The following is a 23,877-nucleotide window of genomic DNA, read 5'->3' on the forward strand; positions in this document are numbered from 1 at the left end:
AATTAGAAACTAATTAATAAATATTTTAAAAATTTATGAAATCAATTAATAAAATTTTTAAAATTATAGAAATTATATAATAAAATACTTAAAATTAACTAATAAACTTTTTAAAATATCGAAAACGTTTTAATGTACTTTTTAAAATTGAAAAATTAATTAATAGGTTTTTTCATATTACAAAAATTAAATAATAATATTTTTTTATTTATTATCCAGCTTATGGAATTGCTTCTCTAGCCCAACTCCCATCTACTCAAACATCCTAGCTTGTGCAATTCCATCCTCTTTGCACCAAATGAAGTTTAATGAGCCCAACCTTTATACACTTGTGTTTCTACAGGTGTTTCTTTTCTTCTCTATTAGCTTAGCCTCTCTACAAGCTAATGCTTCTGCAGGAACACATATTGATCAACTTGCTCTTCTCAAGTTCAAACAAGGTATAGCAAGTGATCCGCATGGTATCTTCAACTCCTGGAATGATTCTCTCCATTTCTGCAACTGGACTGGAATCACTTGTGGTCGTCGTCATCAAAGAGTCACCTCCCTGGTATTATCAGGGCAGAATCTGATTGGATCTATATCACCACATATTGCCAACCTCAGTTTTCTCAAGTTAATCGACCTCGGAAACAACACCTTCTATGGTGAAATTCCACAAGAAGTTGGCAACTTATTTCGATTACAAGTGCTTCGTCTTGGAAATAATTCATTACAAGGTGAAATTCCACTCAATTTGACTCGCTGCTCTAAGCTCAACACAATTTCTTTACCGTGGAATAATCTTGATGGAAAAATACCAGCAGGACTTGGCTCTATGACAATGCTAGAGAATATTCTACTTCATTACAACAATCTAACAGGAGAAATTCCACCTTCTATAGGCAACCTTTCATCACTTACAATGTTTACTGCTAGATCTAATAATTTGAAGGGAAAGATTCCAAATGAGATGGGTCGATTAAAAAGCTTGAATCTTTTTGCTGTTGGAGGTAATAGATTATCAGGTATTGTCTCTCCATCTCTTTTCAACATCACATTTTTTACTTATCTGGAAGTTTCAAGCAACCAACTTACTGGAAGTCTCCCTGACAACATTTTCTTCACTCTTCCAAATCTTCAAAATCTTATAATTGGTGTAAACTATTTCTCTGGCTCAATCCCAAATTCACTATCCAATGCATCTCAGCTTCTAAGGGTTGATTTTTCTAGAAATAATTTTGTTGGAAGAGTTCCCTCTGATCTTGGAAATTTACGAAGTCTCTTGTTGCTGAACTTCGAGTATAATAACCTTGGAAGTAATTCATCCAATGACTTGCTTTTCTTGACATCCTTGACAAACTGTAGTAAACTAGAAACCTTGTCCATTGCAAGAAACAATTTTGGAGGTGTCTTGCCAGTCTCCGTAGCCAATTTTTCAACTGGACTCAGTAAGTTATTTTTGGGGAGAAATAAAATCGCTGGAATTATTCCTGCAGCAATGGAGAATCTTGTCAACTTAATTGCATTGGGTATGGAGGAAAACTTTTTCACAGGTATTATCCCCCATCAGCTTGGAAAGCTTGGAAAGCTGCAGTTTCTGACTTTACAAACGAATAGATTGTCAGGTCAAATTCCATCCTCCATAGGTAACCTTACTCAGTTATCTGCGTTCTCTCTGTTAGAAAACAAATTAGAAGGAAGCATTCCTTCAAGTATTAGAAATTGCCAACATTTATACAGTCTATATCTTGCAGAAAATAGACTAAGTGGAGAGTTGTCGAAAGAAGTTTTAGGCCTTACTTCCTTATCAAAAGTACTAAACTTATCTCATAACTCTTTTTCTGGGAACTTACCAACAGAAGTAGGAAAGCTTAAAAATCTAAATACACTCGATGTCTCACAAAACAATCTTTCAGGTGAAATTCCTAGAACCATTGGAGATTGCTTGAGCCTAGAATCTCTTCATATGCAGGGAAATTTTTTCCAAGGAACTATCCCTTCATCTTTAGCTTCCCTTAAAGGCCTTCAATATTTAGATCTTTCACAAAACAACTTGTCAGGACAAATTCCAAAAGATCTCCAAGCAATCTCTTACCTCCAGTACTTGAATCTTTCTTTTAATGATCTTGAGGGAGAGGTACCAAAAAAAGGAGTATTTGCTAACGTCAGTGCATTTTCACTGATTGGGAATAACAAGCTTTGCGGTGGTGTCCCAGAACTTGGTTTGCCAGATTGCCCGACTAGAATCATGAAGAAAATGAAATCCCGTACTCTTAAGCTAGTAATTGCAATTGCTTGTGGAGTTTCATTTGTGGTTTTGATAATGATTATTTTTCTCATTTGCTGGATGAAAAAATTAAGAAGCAAGCCTTCTTCTGCATCCTCAGCGATGAATCACCTTTTAAAGGTATCTTATAAAGACCTTTATCAGGCAACAGATGGATTCTCTTCTTGCAATTTAATTGGTTCAGGTTTCTTTAGCTTTGTGTATAAAGGATTTCTACCTCAAGTTGAAGGAGAAGTAGCTATTAAGGTACTCAACCTGGAGCAAACGGGTGGCATTAAGAGCTTCATGGCTGAATGCAGTACACTGGGGACTATAAGGCATCGAAATCTTGTTAAGCTCATAACATGTTGCTCCAGCATAGATTACAAATCTAATGAATTCAAAGCTTTAATTTTGGAATATATGGAGAATGGAAGCTTAGAAAAGTGGTTGCATCCAAGTGAAAATCAGCCAAGAAGCTTGAACCTTCTTCAGAGGCTCAATATAGTCATTGATGTAGCATCAGCTTTACATTATCTACATGACCTTTGTGAAAAGCCAGTCATTCATTGTGACCTAAAGCCGGCCAATATTCTGCTTGATGAAGATATGATTGCTCATGTAAGTGATTTTGGCCTAGCAAAACTCTTCAAAATCAACAACGATTCATCTCTACGTCAAACAAGCACAATTGGAATCAAAGGAACTGTCGGTTATGTTGCTCCAGGTAATTAACAATTATAAAAGCCTTTTTCCTTATTTTTCCTTTTTCTTTTCTTTCACTTCTGCTTCTTCTCTTGCTTTAATACTCTTTTTTTTTTTTTAATCATATAATGAAAAATTGATATGTCTTTCCATATCGGTTGGTTTGGATCAAATTTAGACTAAACCAACCTCATCCATCATGAAACTAGTTATTTGAATTTGTAGCTAGGGGTGAGCATTCGGTCGATTCGGTTTAAAATGGAACCGAATCAAAAATCAAAATTTTATTAATTATGAAAATCGAACCGAATTGATTTTGATCAAAAATCGAATCAAACTAAATCGGTATGGTTCAGTTCAATTCGATTTGATTTGATCGGTTTGAATTTTTAATAAATTTTTTTTATTTCTTACACCTTATTTTTAGTATCTAAAATTTAATTAAAATATTTTAACCTTAAATATGGTCTAATATCTCTATATTACTAAAAATAATATACCATTATTACTAATCGATTTGGTTCGATTTTTTAAATTTTTTTCTCATTAGAATTGAACCAAAGCGAAATATTCAAAAAATTTTAAATTAAAAATCAAATCGAAATAAATAAAAATAAAACCGAATTTCTAAATTAATTTAATTGGATCAATTTTTTTGATTTAAATCAAATACTGCTCACCTCTGTAACCACAAGTCAATCCATCTAATGTATTTTATTCATCGATTAACCATTAGATTTATAATTATAAACCATTTAATTCCCCTACTCTATCAATTATTAAAAATAAATTTTATTAAATTACCGTTAATTTTATACTAAATATGAAATATAAATCAAGAGCCATTTATTCAGATCTCAATTTTAAATCACTTATATGTTTATATTTTACTAAAATAATAAAAACATAATTAAAAAATATATATGAGAAATTATTATAAAAAATTAAATAAAAATAAAATAATTAAATTTTGTATTACATTTCAAACATAAAAAAAAAATCTAAATAATTTTATTAATCAAACACTACTAAATTTTGAAAATTACATTTCTAATAATAGAAATGCACAAAAAGAAAAAGTTAACTTCCAAATAAAAATTACAACTTTAATTTTAATTTTAGAAAACTTTACGAAAAATTAAAATAAAAAGTTAAATAATTTCTACATAGATTTGGCTAATTTTAATCTTGAAAAGGTTAAAATAATTTCTGCATATTATTTTAATTTTTTTTAAAAATATGTCTAATTTTAGTTTTACATAAATTAAAAAAATTAAAATAATTTATACATATTATTTTAACTTTTTTCACAAAAATAGCTAATTTTAATTTTTTTACAGAAATTAAAAAAAATTATACATCTAAAATAGTTACAAAATAATGCGTATGGAAAATATAATATAAATGTAGAAATATAACTAATTTTAATTTTTTAAAACTTAAAAATATAAAAATAAAAATAGAAAAAAATAATTGAATTGATAAATTACGTTTCTAATAATAATATAAATATAAAAAGATAATTCATATTATATTCAAACCAAAAAAATGAAAATGAAAATAAAATTAAAATTAGAATGTGATAATTGTGTATAAAATAATTATTTATCGGTTTATCAATAAAAATCTATATAATTTAAATTAATTTCAAAATTGGTTGGGATTAGATTGAATTGATTCAGCCATGAATAGCCCTACTTTCAATTAAACCTTCTTATTTGTAAACACTAGGATTAGATAAAATTTGATATTAGTTACAAAAGACTTAAAAGACTATTGAGTTGGATATATACTTAACCCATTGTACTAATTGAAATTAATCCAACATATAATTACAACTGTGAGTTTAACTTATAAAAATTACAATAATTAAATACATATTACCTAATGATTTATCGAATAAAAAAAGAAAAATTAACCATAATATTATTAACTGTATTATAAATTTTGTCGATTGTATTATAGATTTTTATAAATTAATAAACTTAAATAAAAATAATTTTATTATTTTACAAAAACATAGCAAAATCTAGATTATAATAGAAGATAAGTCAGAATATTTCTGTCTTTTTTATAAATCATTAATAACATGGTTAACTTTTTGTTAATTTTTATAGTTTTTGTCAGTTTTTAGAAGGTTAGAATTTTATAAATTAATTTTAAAAAAGTACAAGAGCGTATAAAAACCATTGTTCTATATCCCATCTGAATTCTACACAAATGTACATAACATGAATATCCTCATATTATTATTATTATCTTTCTACCTATATCAACTATGGTCAAGATTTTTTGTGTTCGTCATTTAATAATTTATTTTTAGTCCATAAATTATAAAATTATTATTTTCATATTAATTTTAAGAAAAAAATTATTATTTACTCTTTATATTATAGAAAAACTTACTAGTTGAAACTTCAATTTTAAAAAATACATTAAAATATCTATGATATTTTAAAAAATTTACTTGTTAATCTTTCCGCTGATTTTAACCGTTCATAATTGTAAAAAAATCTAAAATATCATTGATAAGAAAGAATTAATTAGTAGATTTTTTAAAAATATGAGGGACCAATTAATAAGTGTTTTAAAATTATATGAATTAAATAGTAAAATATTTAACAGATAAAATTAACCATACAACAAACTAGTAGACTTTTTAAAATGTTAAAAATGTTTTAATACATTTTTCAAAATTAAGGGACCAACTGGTAATTTTATCCATACTAAATAATAATTTTTTCTAATTCTGATTATTATTACAATACATGCAGAATATGGAATGGGTTGTTTAGCATCAAAAGAAGGAGATGCTTATAGCTATGGGATTCTTGTGTTAGAGATGTTCTCAAATAAAAGACCAACTGATGAAATGTTTAAAGAGGGTTTAAATCTTCATGATTTTGTGAAGGCAGCATTACCGGAAAGACTCTTGCAAATTATGGATCCAGCCATTCTTCCTGGAGAAACAGCAGACGATGGAATAATGGAAGCAAAGGAAACCAATCACCATGGGAACCTGAGCCATGTTATAGCAAATGTGAGACAGTGCCTTGTTTCAATACTTGAAATTGGAGTTGCATGTTCAATGGAGTCCCCTATGGAGAGAATGAACATGGCAGATGTCATAAAGAAGTTGCATCTGATAAAAGAGACTTTTCTTGGATTACCAAATGAACAGTGATTGAGAGGTAATTCTACCACTATCTCAAGTTTAGTATATTTTCTAATTTGATTAATTTAGTTAATAATTTTTTTTTTTTTTTTTTTCAACGGCTAGTTTACAAAAATTTAAGTACAACAAATATATAGATATTTACCCAGGATGAGTTTTTTTGAAGTAATTAAAGGTTTTTTAATGTTTGGAGGAGGAAATGTTTTTTTTTTTCTAAAATAAAGTTTTTGAAGATTTTTAACACCCTCACAAACTTTTAATTTCAATATACTAAATTGGTGGATTAAAAGAAAATTTTCAAATACCTTAAAAAATTGTATTTTCTTTTAAAAATAAAAAATTATTAAAATTCAAAATCATGAAAGAACCTTATCTTATAGATCCTTATTTTAGTCTATATCCTTCCAAAGGATATGAGTTTAATTTGCATGAATCATCAACAAATTTAGTATTGTTTCAAGATAACCAAGATTTTTTCACTTGACTTGAACTACAGGTGTTCATCGTTTCAAGAGAAGTCATAAGAATGATCTACGCAAATCTATCTTCTCACCTATTATCTGTTTCCATATGTAGTCTTGTTTTTGTTTTAGTTGATCGACAATGTATGAATTCTTGTGATATTAAATAGATGCTTGACTTGGGCAATTTGTCCTCAAAGTTTATTTTGAGTAACTTGACGTTATCTATTATCAATTTGAGGCATCCTTTGCCCAAACCCATCTGAGATAAAGACGACAAGAGGCTGCGAAAGAACTTCCTTTGCAAGTATGGTTATTCATAGATTTGATTCCACCTTTACTCCTTGAAGCTTCCATCAATATGAATAAAGTGGCCTTCCAATTTCAATTTGCATTGGTAATTTTCAATTTTAATTTTAGTAACCACAATTATTTAATTTTAACAATTGCATAATTATATAGGTTATAAAATTATTATATCGCATCATCACATCAAATCTATATCAATTATTTTATAAAAATACAGCTAAGTTGACATTATTGAGATGAACAAAATTAAACGAAAACATTCAAATTGAAATTTAATAAACCATTTTAAAATTTAATGATAGAATGAAATAATGCATTGCATACGCCTGTAACTATCCAATTCTTTGCCCTTTACAACCAGCATACTTAAATTCGTCTCCACACTTTTTTTGGTAGATGCAATGTATATTTACTACTTACTCCCATCTGTTTTTTAATTTGTTGTTTAAAGTTTTTATACCCTTAACAAAAATAGAGATTAAAAAACTACATTAATGTATAATTAAAATGTCTATACAAATATGATAAACCTAATTAATGTTTTAAAAATACTCCAGTAAATTAATAAAGAAAAGATATAATAAAGTAATGTAATCATAAAACACCACTTATTTAGAAACCAAAAAAACTCTTAACAACACATTAATAATACTTCCTAGGCTTAACTGTTTAGACCAACATAATGCCGACCATAAAGGCAATCAGGCCTTTGTCATTTTGAATAGCAAATTGCATATCATCAAATATAATTAATTTGTTAACAGCTCAAAGGCTACAGCTGGATCTGCTAGATCAGTAGACTAAAATTAATTAATTTATGTTAGATCAATTGCCTAAAATTAAGCAGGTGAATTTGTGAACGTCTGTAAAAAGATGCTCGTCAAATTCTCATTCATTTTTAGCACAAAATCTAATAATTAAAAAGGCAAAATTTCCAATAGAGATAACAAATGCAAAGATACTTGATTAAAGTCGACACTTCCATAAGTATCAAAATCACAAGATCAAATTGTAGAGTTTTCACTAGGACACTCCTAAGATGTACATATTCACAATACACAAGCAGTCCTACCATCATTCATTCAATCCACCATTGATACAACTGGCAACTGAACATGTAATGGAGCAACGACATTGGAAGATGAACTCACCAGAAATTATAATCTTCAGCACATCTTCATGTTTGAGCCCCAACTCAGAAACTGTACACCTAAACAATTTTTTATTTCATCAGCTTCACCTCCATAATATGCACATAACATACTGCTTATTATTTAATATTTGTGTTCACAAATGCACAAGGGAAAGAGGAATCTAATCCTTGTTTTGTACTACACTCTTGGATCATTGTGGATAAAGAAAGAACATGGTTCACTACAAACAGTCGCAGAAACGACAAAGCATCACTGACCTTAAAATTCATGGAATCATAAGCATGTATCATCAAAGCTATGTAAGAGGTACTGAAGGAAACTTCCATTTAATCATCCCAAGCACTATCTGCTGCGCCCTCTCCTTTGATGCTTGAAGAGGCAATCATGAACCTATACTTATCCTCAATGTTTAATGAAGTGGGTCCAACCAACTTAGACACAGAATTCCTCGCTTCCTTTTGCAAAGCTGCTGCTTCTCTCTCTTTCCTTCTAGCAACCTAAAATGTGATGAGCACTTAGTTTTAGAATAGCACAAGAAAGAAGAATAGGTCATGCTAAAACATTTTAATTGTCCAACTTCAATATAAAGAATGAAAACTACAATGCATTGAAGACTAGTGAGAGAAAGGGTTGCAGGAAGTGAAAGAAAAAGGTTGCAAATGTGATAAAAGATGAACACACACACTTCATCAGAGTGTGTTGCTGAGAAAATCCATACCTTCCCAGTTGCAAAAGCCACTTTGTTGCCAGATTGAGCATCTGCAATTGCTTTCTTTATTTGTGCCACTAGGAACTTGAGCACAAGGGAACACCAGTCAGGATCAGAACAAATAAATATATAAATTCAAATAAGCATTACAAACAAGTTGAAAAGGAAAACAGAGGGTACCAGATCACGATCAGTGTAAAATGAAGTAGCTTGACCAGCTGATCCTGCACGGCCTGTCCTTCCAACTCGATGTACATAATCTTCCATTGTCTATAATTGAGGCAGCCATAACTGAAGCTTCAGGTTTGCTATTCAGAATGACATTAATAAGGACTAAAATGACCAGGCTATTGAGATGATAACACATCAATAGCAGAAAGCATGAACACATGCTGAGATACAGATCATTTTGTAACCGATCACATGGTTTCTGGCTAGTGCGACACAACCAGAGATTTAAATGCAGGCTTCAAATCTAGAAAATCTTTACCAATGACTTTGTGCATTTGATACGTTGGCACTCCACATACTAATTCCCAAGCTTTCCAACAGAAATAAAGGAAACAATTATCCATCCAACACATGTTGCTGGATTTCAGGAAATTCCACAATTAACAAGTTTCTGCAATAAATACCTTAGGAAGATCCAGATTAATCACATGAGCAACTCCAGTTACATCCAATCCACGAGATGCAACATCAGTGGCAACCTGCACACGGAGGTCCCATCACGCAGAATAGAAGAGTCAAACCCAAAGAAATATAAATGAATGATGCATGACACAAGGCCAGTCATCTTTTTCACAAGGCAGTAAAAACAAAACAAACACAAAGACAGAATAATAGAGGGCCCCCCCACACACAAAGGAAGTGGAAAACTTAGAAGAGATTAATTGAAGGCTAAAATTTAAGCTATCAAAGAACAGAGAATAAAATATGAGTATGTGACATCAGGAACTTTTCAAATTGAGTTTCCAAGATGGTTAATGACATTGACATGCTACTAAATCCTAACTTAAAACTCAAAGTTGATGGGCGGTTGTCATGAAATGCCTACAGAAACACACAAGATTAAATATCAAGATATTAATCTATTTCACATCATATGCGTTAAGCACAACAGACATTCATACAAGTTCCATTCAGAAAGCATCAAATTGCTAGTACCAAAATATTATTGGAGCCACTTCTAAAATCTTGTAGAGCTGCTTCTCTTTCACTCTGACTACGGCCACCATGAAAAGCAACTGCTTGTAAACCTTGTGCTACCAGAGCTTCAGCAACTTCATCACACCTTGTCTACATTCAGAACCATTTTCAAGTATCAAGACATTAATCAAGTAACTTGTCAGTTGAGGCATAAATATACATCATCTCATTTGCAGGTTATATACACATATGCCCCAAAATATTATGCCTGGTTCTAATGATTTTGCTTTTGCATGCTCATCTGTATCTTTATCAACCCAGCATATCCTTTTACTCAAGGTTTCCAAACCCAGCCCAGCCTTTGAACCTATGAAGGCCTTCATGGACCCAACATTCCACATATGTATAACCAGAATCAAATTAAAGAATGAATGTTAAAGTTTATTTATATAAACAATCTTCAATTAAAATCACAAGAGAAAAAATATTTCAAATTATTATTTTACTAAAATTTGAGTATTAAACACTTAAACTAAAGTTCAATACAACAAAAGTTTTTAGACAAAAAATTCACAATGAGTTTTCCTCAATAGGCAAGTTATTAGATGAAATTATATTACAATAAATTTTTCATCATCAATTAAATGATGCAATGCATGAAATTATTTAGAAATAATATAGCACTCAATGTACCTTCCTTTCCACAAAGACGACAGTTAAAGGAAAGGGATGACCGGATCTTTCAGACTGTGATGCATCCTCCACAAGCAAAGCTAGAAGGCAATCAATCTACACCACATTACATGCTGTTACATCTCCACTATCAACATCATTAACAATGGATAATACATATTTTGGAGGCAATGTAAGCAATTTTAAGAAGTTAAGTGTGAATGAAATTATTCAATTTCAATCAAGGATCAAATGTTCCAAAAGAAACATGTACACCAAAATTCACTAGGAAGACACACACATTTGACAACTATGCAATAATTTATCCCCTTCCAATAACAATATAATATGAGACCATAATGATCCTCCAGCTGTAGGTTTCCAAGCAACATTCATCCTTTTATGAACCTTGCACAACTAAATTAAGAACTTTCAATAACATGAGCAGAATAAAATATCTTGAACCAGAATACCACAAGAAAGTTACCTTCTCACTTTCAGAAACCTTTTTCAGAACTTGAGATACATTTGCAGTTGGGCTACTCACTTTTCCAACCTTGATTTGCACAGGGGTAGTTAGGTACTCCTGAAAATAAAAGCAAGATAAATTATGCACGCTTTATAATAAGCTAGCTAGTAACTGCAATTATACATAGGGGACTCTTCTCAGAATAATTACAGAAACTTATTTAAAAAAAAAAAAGAATATATATATATATATATATATATATATATATATAGAGAGAGAGAGAGAGAGACAAAAAATAATAATGCACACTACTGGTACCCAACTTCAGAATGGTCTAGCACTTAACCTAGAGCCAGAAGTTTAGAAAATAAAAAATGTACACCACCAGATGCCAAGATGTGATAGATCAACCCTCTTCCTGCAAGTTAGAGCTACAAAACTCCTCTGTAAATAGGAGCTACAAAACTCCACAAACACCTCATTGAATATGCCATCAAGAGAACATTAGGGAATAGAGATCAGAAGTATCCACTGGACTTCAAATTATTCAGCCTAATTGGAGTAGATTAAGAAGTATTTTTCTCACGGTACCTTTCAGAGTAAAAAAGGGTAAAAAAAATTTTAAAAAAAAAAAATCAGACTAACTAAAACTTTAAATATTACATATTAAGGAAACAGAAACAATCAACATCTATTTCAAAGCATCCAAGTTTGAAGATCTCCAAAATACCAATTTCAAGGAACATTTACAAGAATACTAAGGAGATACTCGAGAAAATACTCCACGCAACATGGCTTAGTACATGACTCTAGCCTCTGGTTGAGGCAACAGGAGGTCACATCATCAGATACTGTGAAACATGAATCTGAAACCAAGAAACCTAACTTTGACTACCATTAACCTCTATCCCGGGTGCTAAATTTAACCACACAGAACACAAAATAATATTTTCCATTAATAAGGATTTGCTATTTCGATTTCAATAATTGATGGCCATAATAAAGAAACATATAAACCTAACTTTAAATGCCATTAACCTCTATCCCAGGTGCTAAATCTATCCACATTGAACACAAAATACTTATAATCCATAAAGGAGGATTTTATTTAGATAATTGACAGCCATAATAAAGCATCATATATGCATCAGCCTTGGATATTTTATAATATCCTACTTTCCTCCCTCACACATTCTGCACCATGCTTATCAAACAAAACACAAGTGAAAAGGAGGAGGAAATCTAACCTGGGATAGTGTCTCAATCTCCACAGGCATAGTTGCACTAAACAGCAGAGTTTGATGCCTTTTTGGAAGATTGCGCAATACCTGAAATAGAATCAAACAACTAAAGTCTTCTTTTTATCATATTGATCAATGTACTACTCAGTCCACAGTTAATGGATCCAATTATAAAATAATGATGCACTGAGAAACACAAGAGCAAGAGATGAATACTAAGCATTTCTAAAAAATTTATTAAGAAACAAAGTTTTAGGACTTAAACTTTCATGTGTGGATCTAGTCCCTATTATTTTTAAATCTGCAGAATTGAAACATAGTGCTACTAATCATTTGTGGTTCTTGTGAAAATAGTTCATGTCACATTTTAGGATAGATTTCCAATAAGCAAGCAGGTATCTATTAGCAGCATAGAAAGAGTTTAAAAAAATAAATGGCAGCCAAAAAGAAGCTCAGGCAATAGCCCTAATGGAAGTAGTGAATGTAATCCCTGTTACTTTATACTGTGTTTGAAAGGGAAAGGAATATAAAGGTGGAAAAAAAAAAAGGAGGATATTTTCTGTTTGTTATTTTCTTACTTAGCTAGGACAGGTGGAAAAACAAAATGACGGTAGGAAAAAAAATATATTTATTTTTCCTTGTTTGACAAGACATATAATGGAAGAAAACAATTATCTTTTCATGAATTTTTCATTATGCCCTTTATTTCTTGTTCTACTTATTGTTCATGGGGGTATATATATAATTTCAAAACAAAATACACTTTTCAAACATTTCTTTCCTATTTCCCCCAAATTGGAGAGAAAATATCTAATGGAAATGATAGTTAACTTTCCTCCTCCTTTATTGTCTCCTCCCTTTACGATTTCCTCAACTTAGTTTTTTCCCTCCAACCAGAGGATTGAAGTTTGTAGAAGGGAAACATAGTGCTATTAAAAGCAAAAACAATCAAGTCAGTTGCATGGAAGCATTTCAGTACTAAATTGTAATGTCTTATACCTCTCTAATCTGTGGTTCAAACCCCATATCCAGCATTCTATCAGCTTCATCCAGAACAATAAATGAAATTCTAGAGAGGGAACTGTTTCCTTGTTGTAAATGATCAATGAATCTTCCTGGAGTAGCAACAATTACATCCACTCCTGCCCGTAGTTCAGACCTCTGGCATTGCACGCAGCAAGAAAAGTTGCACAAGTAACCAAATAGCAATAACACATTTGCAATAAAAAAATTAAAAAAAAAAAAATGAATTTTGAGAATACGTTTCTCACTTAATGGCAGAAGGGGAATGTTGCTTCACCATCCAATTCTTAAAAGGATTTCAGAAAATTTACAAACATGAAAACCGTTCCTTTATTCTAACTAAACTCACCATTTCCTTACCTTGCAATATTCATTGAGAATTTAACCAACCACTGAAAAACAGAACTAGAAGTACACATACCTGGTCAGCAATGTTAGTTCCACCCACAACTATCGCAGTTCTGAATGACTCAAGAGATCTGCTAAAACATTTGACCTGAAATTTTATGACAATGCTATTCAACATGATAACTTGATTCAAACAAAAGTTCATGCTAGTTCCCAACTAAACATACTAGACCAGCCCAGTATATATAATTCTTAACTCTTAAATAATTGTTTCAATTACAGGTAAATTCTCACACCTCCTTCTCAATCTGTTGAGCTAGCTCTCTGGTAGGAGCTAAAACCAATGCCAGTGGTCCATCACCTCGTCGAATAGGAGACTGAGCCAGGCAGTGCTGCAGATTGAAACAAGAATCCATAAGAAAATACCATATCATATAAGCATATACGATATATCATAAGTTCATAACACCACACCTGTATCATCGGAATGGTGAATGCAGCAGTTTTGCCACTACCAGTTTCAGCACAACCTAATAGATCTCTACCACTAAGTGCCACTGTCATGGCCTGCGCCTGAATAGAAGTCGGCCTAGAATATCCATGATATGCAATATCCTTCATGATGCTTGGGTGCAAAAGCTAAGAAATAATGAAAAACAATCTTTATTTTTGTAATTGGTTCATCATAATCAATCAAAGCAATCTTAACAAAATATGATTCTCATAATCCAAATTACAAAGGTTACCATATCTTCAAATGATTCAATTGGCGCAGGTGCGGGAGGAGAATCCAAAGCAACAGTAACTTCAACGTTAAGCCGCATACGAACGTCTTCAATCTGCATGCAAATGCAACAGAATAAAATGATTTAAACACAGCAAGAAATTACTTATAGGAACCAAAGAAACTTCAACACAAGGAATTATTAAGGAAATAAAAATTTAAATGTCAGAGATGGAAAACTGAAGCTACTGACACACGATTGATAATAAAAAAAATTGAGAAAACAAAAGGCAAGGTTCTAAAATATAGCAGCAATTGAAGAAAAGAAAAAATGAACCAGAAAAGAACCCTAAAAAAGGTAAAATTCCAACCGATTGCTACGCTCAGCAACCAAACAACGTCATTTTGGTTCAATAACAAGTAAAAAAATAATATTAATCGCATTGAATATATCAACAAAATATCAAAGCAGTTGCGAGAGTAAAGGAGCGGAAACCTGCTGCGAATTCAAGCGAAGAACGCGCTCGGATGGGTTCCATTGAGGAAAAAAAACTTCGGGAACAGCCACGGTTCTCGGCGCAGCGGAGGTCCGGCGAGACGCATTGGATAGAGTGGGGAGAGAGTTCCAAGTAGAAGTAGCAGAAGAGATTTTAGAGTGGAAATTTGAAGAAGCGGAATTAGAGAGCTTAGTGATGTGATCATTGACGTTATCTAGGGTTACTGAAGTGGTAGTGGTGGTGGTGGTGGTGGCGGAAGAGTTCCTCAAGTGTGGAGGTACATACGACATCGTTTAGCTTTTGTTTTAACAGTTTTCAGTTACGCTTGCACAAATACAAGAGTGAAAATGCGATGGCGGAGCTGACGATGAGAGAGGAAACCACAGAAAGTGAACGGAAGATGAGATGAGATGAGAGAAATGAGCGAGTGAAGTGATTTTGTTTGGACAATTGACTCTCCGTTTTTGTTTTAGGCCAAGGCCCAGTGGCTAATATATTAGAGGACCACAATTGTTTTGCATTCGATTATTTTCAAACATATAACATACACAATCTATTTTTTTATTTTTTATTTTTTATTTAAGAATTTGATTTTATAAAAAATAGTTTTTTATATTTAATGTATTTTTGCATATATAATTTATTTAAATGATTTTTATTTATTATCATATTTCAATAAAATTTATGAAAGAAAAAAATTATCATGTAATGTGCTAATTATTATTTAATTATTAAATTCTAATGTATTAAAATTTGTATTCAAGTGAATAATGTAATTAAAAAATTATTTTCAAAACGATACAAATTTTCGTATTTAAAATAACATAATTTTCTCATATGATTAATAAGTAGCTTTTCACTAATCGAAATAAGATGGTCTATCCACAATCTACTCTTAAATTTGAGTTAGATGTATTTGTTATAAATCTTAATTATGTGGTTACGACGTTTACGGATAGAATGATTAATGAATGGATCAAAATACTAAATTTTTTTATGAATGAACAAGTTGATTGGGCTAATAAAATTTTACAACTTCAATATGAGAGTGGACAATAGATTGATCAATAATAATTTATTTCAATTTTTTCGATCTCTTTACAAGACAAAGGGGACAAGCATTGTAGAAGCTATTTTAAATGCAATGGATCCATGACTCTCTTAAGATATGAATACTATGTTTTTGCAGCCATTTTCTTTAAAGGAGATATACTTAGCCTTACAACAAATGTCCCCTTTGAAGGCGTCAATTCCTCATGTTATGCTAGTCTTCTTTTATTAAAGATATAGGTCTGTGGTGCATTATGATATTGTGAATTTTATTTTAGAGGTTTTTAATAACAGTTTGGATCCCACATATGTAGTTCTTAATCAAACATATGTAGTTTTTTATTTCTAAAGTAAAAAATCCAACCACACCACAAAAATTTAAGCCTATCTCTTTATGCAATGTGGTGTATAAGATCATCTGTAAGGCATTAATTAATCATTTTAAAGATTTTTTTTACTGTCCATAATTCATGAGACCTAGAGTGTTTTTGCGCCTGGCTGATTAGCTCAACATAATGCACTTCTTGCCTTTGAGATTTTTCATTACATGAAGCACCAACATCAGTTAAAGCATGACTTATTTGCTCTAAAGTTGGATATAAGTAAAGCATATGATAGGGTGGAATAGAATTTGTTGGAGAAAATTATGTTGAAATTGGATTTTCATGAGGATTTTGTTTCTTTAATTATGTAATGTGCGATTTCTATTTTTTATTCTTTACTTGTTAATGACTGCCCTACAAAAATTTTAACACCATTAAAGGGTCTACAACAGAGAGATTCTTTATCCCCTTATTTATTCATAATATGTGTCGAAGATTTATTTTCTTGTAATACCCGGCTAAACTCCGGCATCAGAACTTTCATTTTTCCGACAGAATCTCCATCGGGATCCGGAATCTCGAAACTGAAATCTTTAGAAGGATAAAATAAGGTTTTCACAAAATAAATTTGAAATTTTTGGAATCATGTTAAAAGAAAGAAAAGAGAAAAGAGTTTTAGAGGAATCACAAGGTTCGCCCGCCGAAGCGTGGTTTCTCAGCCACCTATAAAAGGCCATCAGTCCAAAAATGTGAGATTTCTTTTTGCATTTTCGGGCAATCTCACATTTTCGGGAAGAGGTGAATTCATGCATCATTTTTGACATTTTTGCTGAAATTTCTTCAAATCTCTCAAAGATTCATTTTTGTTGTCGTTTACATGTTCTCCATTCATTTATTGCAAGAAGACTAATGATACTTCTCATATTTTAAAACTATTTTTTCAGAAGGTTGTTCATGTACATGGCATTCCTAAGACCATTACTTCTGACAGATATGTGAAGTTTCTAGCTCACTTTTGGGTGACTTTATGAAAGCGTTTTGGGACTGAACTTCGATACAATAATGTTGCTCATACTCAAATTGATGGCCAAACTGAAGTGGTGAATCGCACTCTTAGCAATCTTCTGCGTTGCATCTGTAGTGATATAAAAACTGCTTAGAATCTTGCTCTTATCCAAGCAAAATTTGCTTACAACAGTTCTGTCCATAGTTATACAAAGATGTCACCCTTTGTAGTTGTGTATAGGAAAATTTCAGTGCATATAGTTGAGCTTATTGTGCTTCCTACATGTTTTTATAACAGTATTGCAGCAAACAACTTGTCAAATTAACATGTGAACATATTCAAACAGGTACAACAATATCTTACGAAAGTCAATGATAAGTATAAAATTGTAGCTGATAAATATAGGCGTTTCAAATTCTTCAATATCGATGATCAAGTTATAGTGTATTTGCTCAAGGCACGTGGCGGAGGACATAAAAAGTTTGACCCAAAGAAAATTGGTCCATTTCGAATTGTTCAGAGATTAATGACAATACTTATGTTTTTGACCCCCAGATTATATGAAAATTTTCAAAACTTTTGAATTGGCGGATCTGTTTCAGTACTACCTTGTTTATGACAACTCGAGATCTAGTTCTTTATAAGTGTAAGGGAACGATGCGGAGTAATTAGCCTTTGATTTTATAGAAGGTTTGGACCGGTCTTAACTTCTACTTACGACGTCTATTGGAAGTTCACAATAATTTTTCAAAAAAAAAATTGAGACGGATGACTTTCAAAAATGCCATAAGGGCCATAAGCCTGATCGCAAAATTCAAGGCCCAAATTCTATAGTTTAAGAGTTAATTTTGCATTTTAATTATTTTTTAAAATTTTTTTATAAATTTCCGTATTAAAATTTTTTATTATTATAAATAGTCATTTCTTGACTGTTTAGAGCCCTTTTCAATTTTTGAGAATTCAATAAAATATTTCGATATTTAACTTTTATTTTTTGAATTTTGTCTTTAATCAAGTGATATTGATTAAAACTTCACAGAATCTAAATAATCATGTTTCACAAAAACCTGCTTTTAGTTTTGAAAAATAAGAAATAAAAACCATATAGTATTATTGTACACACCTTTAGTTTTTACGTATACACAGTTGTAACTTTATTTTAAAAGGATATAGTTGTAATTTTTAAAAAATTAACATTTTATATTACTTTTGCCAAATGTTAACGGGGCAAATGAGATCTTTGAGTATTTTAGAAGCCTTTCCGGCAAAAAAACATAAAATATTTTTAATTTTTCTTGAAATATAATTTTTTATTTTTTAATATTTAAAATATTAAAAAAATAGTCCAATGTAAAACAGTTTCCTACAAAATAAAAAAATTAAGTCATTTTAAAAAAAATAACTTTTAACTCTTTATTTAAAATTAAAAATTTTACAAAAATTTAATTTAATCAACTTTTTTTATAAAAAAATTTTTATTTGAAATGATTGAAAATTTTTTAATTTAAAAATTGTTTATTTTAAAAAGTTAAAATCTTGTATAATTTTATAAAAAATTATTTGAACTTTTTTTTACAAAATGATTCATATCAAACAAAGAGGAAGAATTTAAAATTTTTATAATTTTATTAACACTACTATACATAAATGTATTTATTTTTTATTTTTTTATTTTATAATTTAATAATAAAAAATAATTTATTTTATTAAAAAATATTTTCATTTTCATAAAAATATTTTATATATGTGAGTTATTTGTTTATAAACAAATATGAGTAATTTTATTTTTTAAAAAAATAAAAATAGAAAGTATTTTTACTTCAGCGTAGTAAAAAGAAGTTAGCCTTTTTCATAAATAGAGGGCAAAATAGGCTAAAATAAAATCATTGAAAGAATTTTTTTTTTTTTAATTATTATTCATGGGTATTTTTGGATAAGTCTCCGCACATTGATATTATATTTATTTTTCAAACTATTTTTAAGATAATATTTCACATACTTTTCCAATAAATAATTTTAAAATGTTACCAACAAAATTAAATATTAATTGATAAGGCATGGTGATGTCATTTGAGTACCTTCAATTTTGAAAAAAATTAAAAATTTATAAATTCTAAACATTGAAAAAGACATTTATCAAAATATTCATCATAATTTATTTTCCTATTCTAGATGTTAATCACATATTATAATGCACGAATTAAAATCATATATTCACAATCAAAGTATACCTTAGAATTGTAGAAACTAATGGCTCCAAATAAAAAGAGTCGGTGAATTGAAAAAAATGATGCATTAATGCTTTTTCTTTTCTTTTCTTTTTGCCCACATAAATCCATTTTGCTTCATGTGGGGTTTGCTGAAACTCCACGAAAGTATTTTTATCCTTAGCTACATGGGCTCTTAAGTCTACCGTCCAAAAAAGATTAGATTTAGTTAGAAAAACAGAGTTAAAAACATAAATAATAATCTTAACCGGAAAAAGATCATTTACCTTTCTTTGAGGTGCAATACCATCACGAGCAAAATGGGCCACAGTTGAAGCATTTCACTTTAGCTATATTCTAATTTTTCTTCTTGAAAGGAGCCTTCCCCTTCCAATGTTAATTAAACTTTGGCTTTACTTGCGTTTGTGCTCGTGTCCATCTTATGAACTAGAGCCAATTATGTACACACTCATACAATGCTTATACAACTCAAAGCGCTCTTTCTCATGTTCAAGATATCACATAATATCTTTCATTAGTCTGAATATATACATTATGGATCAGGTGCATTTTCATATGTTTTCAATTTTGGGGTAAGGAATGAATAACAACTTGGACTTGTTGCTCATTAATCAACTCATGAGCTGCATCTTTCAACTTATTATCATGTTCGACATATGCCTCAAACGCTTATACATGCTATGTTTAGGGTACTTCTTGTAGGTGTCGAACTTGATAGTGAGAACCACGAGTCAAGCAAGAGAAGCCTTCTTAAATTTCTTCTTCAATGTAGATTGCATGTCCTTCGCATTTGCATGCTTGTGGAATTCACGCATGACATCATCATCCATGCTGCTCAGCAATGTAATGTGACCAAGAGAATTTTTCTTCTTTTAAGGGTCATAAGTCTCTCGATTTTTCATATATTGTTCAGAGAGAGATTTTTCATATATTGTTCAGAAGTGCCTTCTTCAGGTACCAGCATGATAACATTCAGAGCTTTAATAGCCTCTTGCTTTTCTAGGACATTGAATTTTTATGCTCCAAATTTCATAATTGTACCATTAAGCTTTCCACATTTATTAATCTCAGTAACAATATTTTTAATAGCAAACAATAATACTGATATAAATATAAAATGATAATATGTATTAAAGCCTAATTTATATGCATAGAAAATCCTAAGCAATAATTAATAATGGTAATCTTATTTTATATTAGATTTAGATTTGTAAGTACACTGCGTATCCAATCATCATCTAAGATTATAATGTATAATAAGTAGGGGTAAGGACAGTTTAAATTAAAAAACTAAATCAAAATTATTATTTGGTTTAATTATTTAGTTTATTCAGTTTGATTTGATTAGTGATTTTAAAATATTTCGATTTTAGTTTGGTTTAGTTAATTAATCTGCTCGTATATATAGAACATAACAAAATCCTACCCGACTCATTTTATGCAGGCTCTATTCTCTCTATCCCCTCTCTTTCTCCCTCACGCCTCAACGCTCTCTCACCTTATGAAATCACCCCCTCTAAGCTTCCACCTTTCCTTTCTTTTTCTTCTTTTTCTTCTTCTTCTTCTTTGTTTCACTCAGCCTTTCTGACGAAGAAGACGATTGCTCCACAGACAAAAATTGACAGCATCTCCTCATAAAGAAGATAGTTGTTACTCCATGCAATGAAGGTGAACAGCTGCTCGTGCGAAGAGATTGGGTTGTCAATTTGTGATACTGATTACCAATGATCCTCATCACTACAACGGTGGTCCCCATCTCAATAAGGATTTTGGGTGTTTATAGGCATATCACACTACTAATTTGTGTGCTCTTGGATCTATGTACTGAAATTATTTTTGATAGTTTTGTTGCCTTTTCTTCATGGGTAAACAGTGATGAGTTGTGTAAAAATTCTTCTTGATTCTAGATATCGAAATTCTTTGTTTCAACAATGAAATATATTCTTTTAGGCATATGTGATCTGATGAAAAAAATTTCCTTTTGATTGAAGATCTTAGTTCTTAGTACAAGTGAGTTGTGTGAGTTATATTTTTACTGAATTTTAATTTCTTTAGTAGTTGTTGTAAGTCATGTTGATTGCTTATTTGTCATGGAGAAATCTCAGTATCTTTATATTGATTGTGAAGAAGGCGCCAAACCGATGATCAAATTAAACTGAAACGATATTTTTCAATTCGATTTAATTTGATTTTACTATATAATTGATTCGGTTTCTGTTTGTAATATTACAATTTTCGATTTTTTAATTTTTTAAATTTGATTCAATTCAAAATTGAACCGATCAATTTAACACTCCTAATAATAAGTTGAACAAAAATTAATTATTAAATTAAAATGATCTTAAATTACTAATAGCTCAATATTCAAATCATAAACCCTCAATAACATCTTATTGAATAAAAAAATTATGATTGCAGACCATAACTAAAATAAAATAAATAACAAACAAAAACTAACAATTAGTTCATTCACATTCCAAATTTTCAAGCATCCTACAAATGATCTTGAAAACTATAGACTTCATTGAATGATGAATGTTATTATTTCATATAAAAAATTCGACAAGAAATTTCGTCGCCTTTCTCATTATCTAATTAATATATTCATGGATGAGGGTTTAAATCGGACGCTTATGAGTACCATCTATTGTGATTCAATTTATGACACTGCATAGGATACTCTTTTGATTGACGGTATACATAGTTGATCTAAGAGCTCTATATTTTTCATCATTAGTTAGTAGATCCCATGTCAAATTATTTTTTAAATCAGTCTATTAACTCTAATAATATGTCTCATTAGGTAATACAAATTATTTTATTTTATATTTGGATCCATTAGCATATTAAATAAATCACTAATCATGCCGACCACTCAAAATTTTTGTTCTTGATTGTAGATTTTTATTGGTATTCTCATAAATAAAAAAACACTATGATTTTCTGGAATACATTATAAAAAAATTAAATAAAATAATTTATATAAAAAATAAATTATTTTCCCATAAATATTGTAACTAAAAATTAAATAAATGAGTAAAAATATTTAGAAAATTTTCACAATTTTTGGACAGTGAAATAATTTTTTTCATAAATTTTAAAATATTTTTCTAATAAAATGCTCAAAAATAATTTTAAGTCAAAAATATTTTATTTTTTTGAATTTTTAAAGAATTTTTTCAAATGAAAAATTCATTCTAAAAAAATTAAATAAAAAATAAAAAAATTAGGATAAAAAATAACACATCATCGCATCATTTATTCTGAACAATGAACGGTTAAAGACTAGGAGTGAAGCACGACATAGAGAGTATGTTATATATTGTCTTTTAGGCTTTTGGCCAGTAGAGAGTTTTCTAGTATGAATTTTTTGTTGGTATGATTTGTTTTGAAAAATAATAACATATATATCTACATTTGATACTCATAACCGTTCCTTTTTTATAATACATATATTCAAATCGAATATAATTATACTATTTTAAAACCTGGTATATCTTTATAAATACAACAATCAGCACATAACCAAAAAGAGAAATATAATTGCATAAAGAAGGCTCTATGAACTAATGATGCACTAAAACTTCTTATTTTTGTTATTCAGTCTTATTCTTTAGGAGAAATATGCAGAAAAATAAGTATAAAAACTGTAGTCTCTTTTTTCTATCTTCTACAAATATATTTATTTTTTTTTAAAGAAGAATGACAGATATTCCTTTTTACATTAACTGGTATTAACGTTCTTTTTTTTTAAATAATCAAATGGATCCATATTGATCTATATAGATGATCCAAACCTAAATTCTTTTAAGATTTAACTCTATGGTCTCCCCACCTAACTTATGTATTAAAAAAATCTGTCTAAGAGTTTAATAAAATGCTAAAAGTTATGGTTTGAGAGACTTGTTTCATCTTATTTGGTAGTAGTGATTCTTCTTGAACACTTGCAGTCGGTTGCCTTAATTTTATGGCAGTCCATTCATGTGGTTTTGGTTGGTTGGGGTGCAATGAAGGCAGAATGAGCGAGCTATGTTTTCTTTCCATATTAGGCATTTGTTACTTTCTTGAATATTTGTTTGTAATCCTATTATCCTTAATCTGATGGCCATGGAAATGCAATGCTTTTATATGTTAAAAATAAAATAAAATTCAATCCATCTGTATGGTGAAAAAAAAAATATTACTTGAAAAGGAAAGAGAATAAATTTCATCGTGTAAAAATAAAAAATAAAATATTCATAAATTTAATCTCATAATAAATATATTATACACCTAAATAAATTTAAAAAATATTATTTTACTCTTTAATTTTTAATTCTCAATTAGAAAAGACAAAATTTTATTGCAGAAAATAATAGGTGACCCCACCTTTAATCATCCCAACCA

General features: G+C 30.0%; 2 protein-coding genes across 5 annotated transcripts; one reads left to right on the forward strand and one right to left on the reverse strand.

Moving 5' to 3' along the window:
* The first annotated feature begins 247 nt into the window (after positions 1–247).
* LOC110606946 (probable LRR receptor-like serine/threonine-protein kinase At3g47570) lies at positions 248–7,007 on the forward strand. The gene is made up of 3 exons (XM_021745963.2): positions 248–2,975; positions 5,728–6,144; positions 6,625–7,007. The coding sequence occupies exons 1-2, from the start codon at positions 299–301 to the stop codon at positions 6,135–6,137; spliced, it is 3,087 nt and encodes a 1,028-aa protein (XP_021601655.2). The 5' UTR covers positions 248–298; the 3' UTR covers positions 6,138–6,144; positions 6,625–7,007.
* An 829-nt stretch (positions 7,008–7,836) lies between these two features.
* On the reverse strand, positions 7,837–15,345 carry LOC110606905 (ATP-dependent RNA helicase RhlE). 4 transcript variants are annotated; one of them, XM_021745907.2, is made up of 15 exons: positions 14,884–15,344; positions 14,410–14,502; positions 14,138–14,302; positions 13,960–14,055; positions 13,737–13,811; positions 13,292–13,453; positions 12,299–12,379; positions 11,070–11,168; positions 10,604–10,699; positions 9,929–10,060; positions 9,397–9,471; positions 8,942–9,031; positions 8,771–8,845; positions 8,310–8,549; positions 7,837–8,100 (listed from the first exon to the last, which is right to left on the reverse strand). In XM_021745907.2, the coding sequence occupies exons 1-14, from the start codon at positions 15,172–15,174 to the stop codon at positions 8,379–8,381; spliced, it is 1,701 nt and encodes a 566-aa protein (XP_021601599.1). In that variant the 5' UTR covers positions 15,175–15,344; the 3' UTR covers positions 7,837–8,100; positions 8,310–8,378. The 4 variants fall into 4 exon arrangements, with proteins under 4 accessions (XP_021601599.1, XP_021601598.1, XP_021601600.1 ...); XM_021745906.2 differs by having other exon boundaries at positions 7,837–8,108; positions 14,884–15,343; XM_021745908.2 differs by lacking the exon at positions 7,837–8,100 and having other exon boundaries at positions 8,514–8,549; positions 8,942–9,302; positions 14,884–15,345.
* Positions 15,346–23,877: the final 8,532 nt, after the last annotated feature.

The sequence above is a fragment of the Manihot esculenta genome, chromosome 18 (genome assembly GCF_001659605.2).
Source record: "Manihot esculenta cultivar AM560-2 chromosome 18, M.esculenta_v8, whole genome shotgun sequence".
Lineage (NCBI taxonomy): Eukaryota > Viridiplantae > Streptophyta > Magnoliopsida > Malpighiales > Euphorbiaceae > Manihot > Manihot esculenta.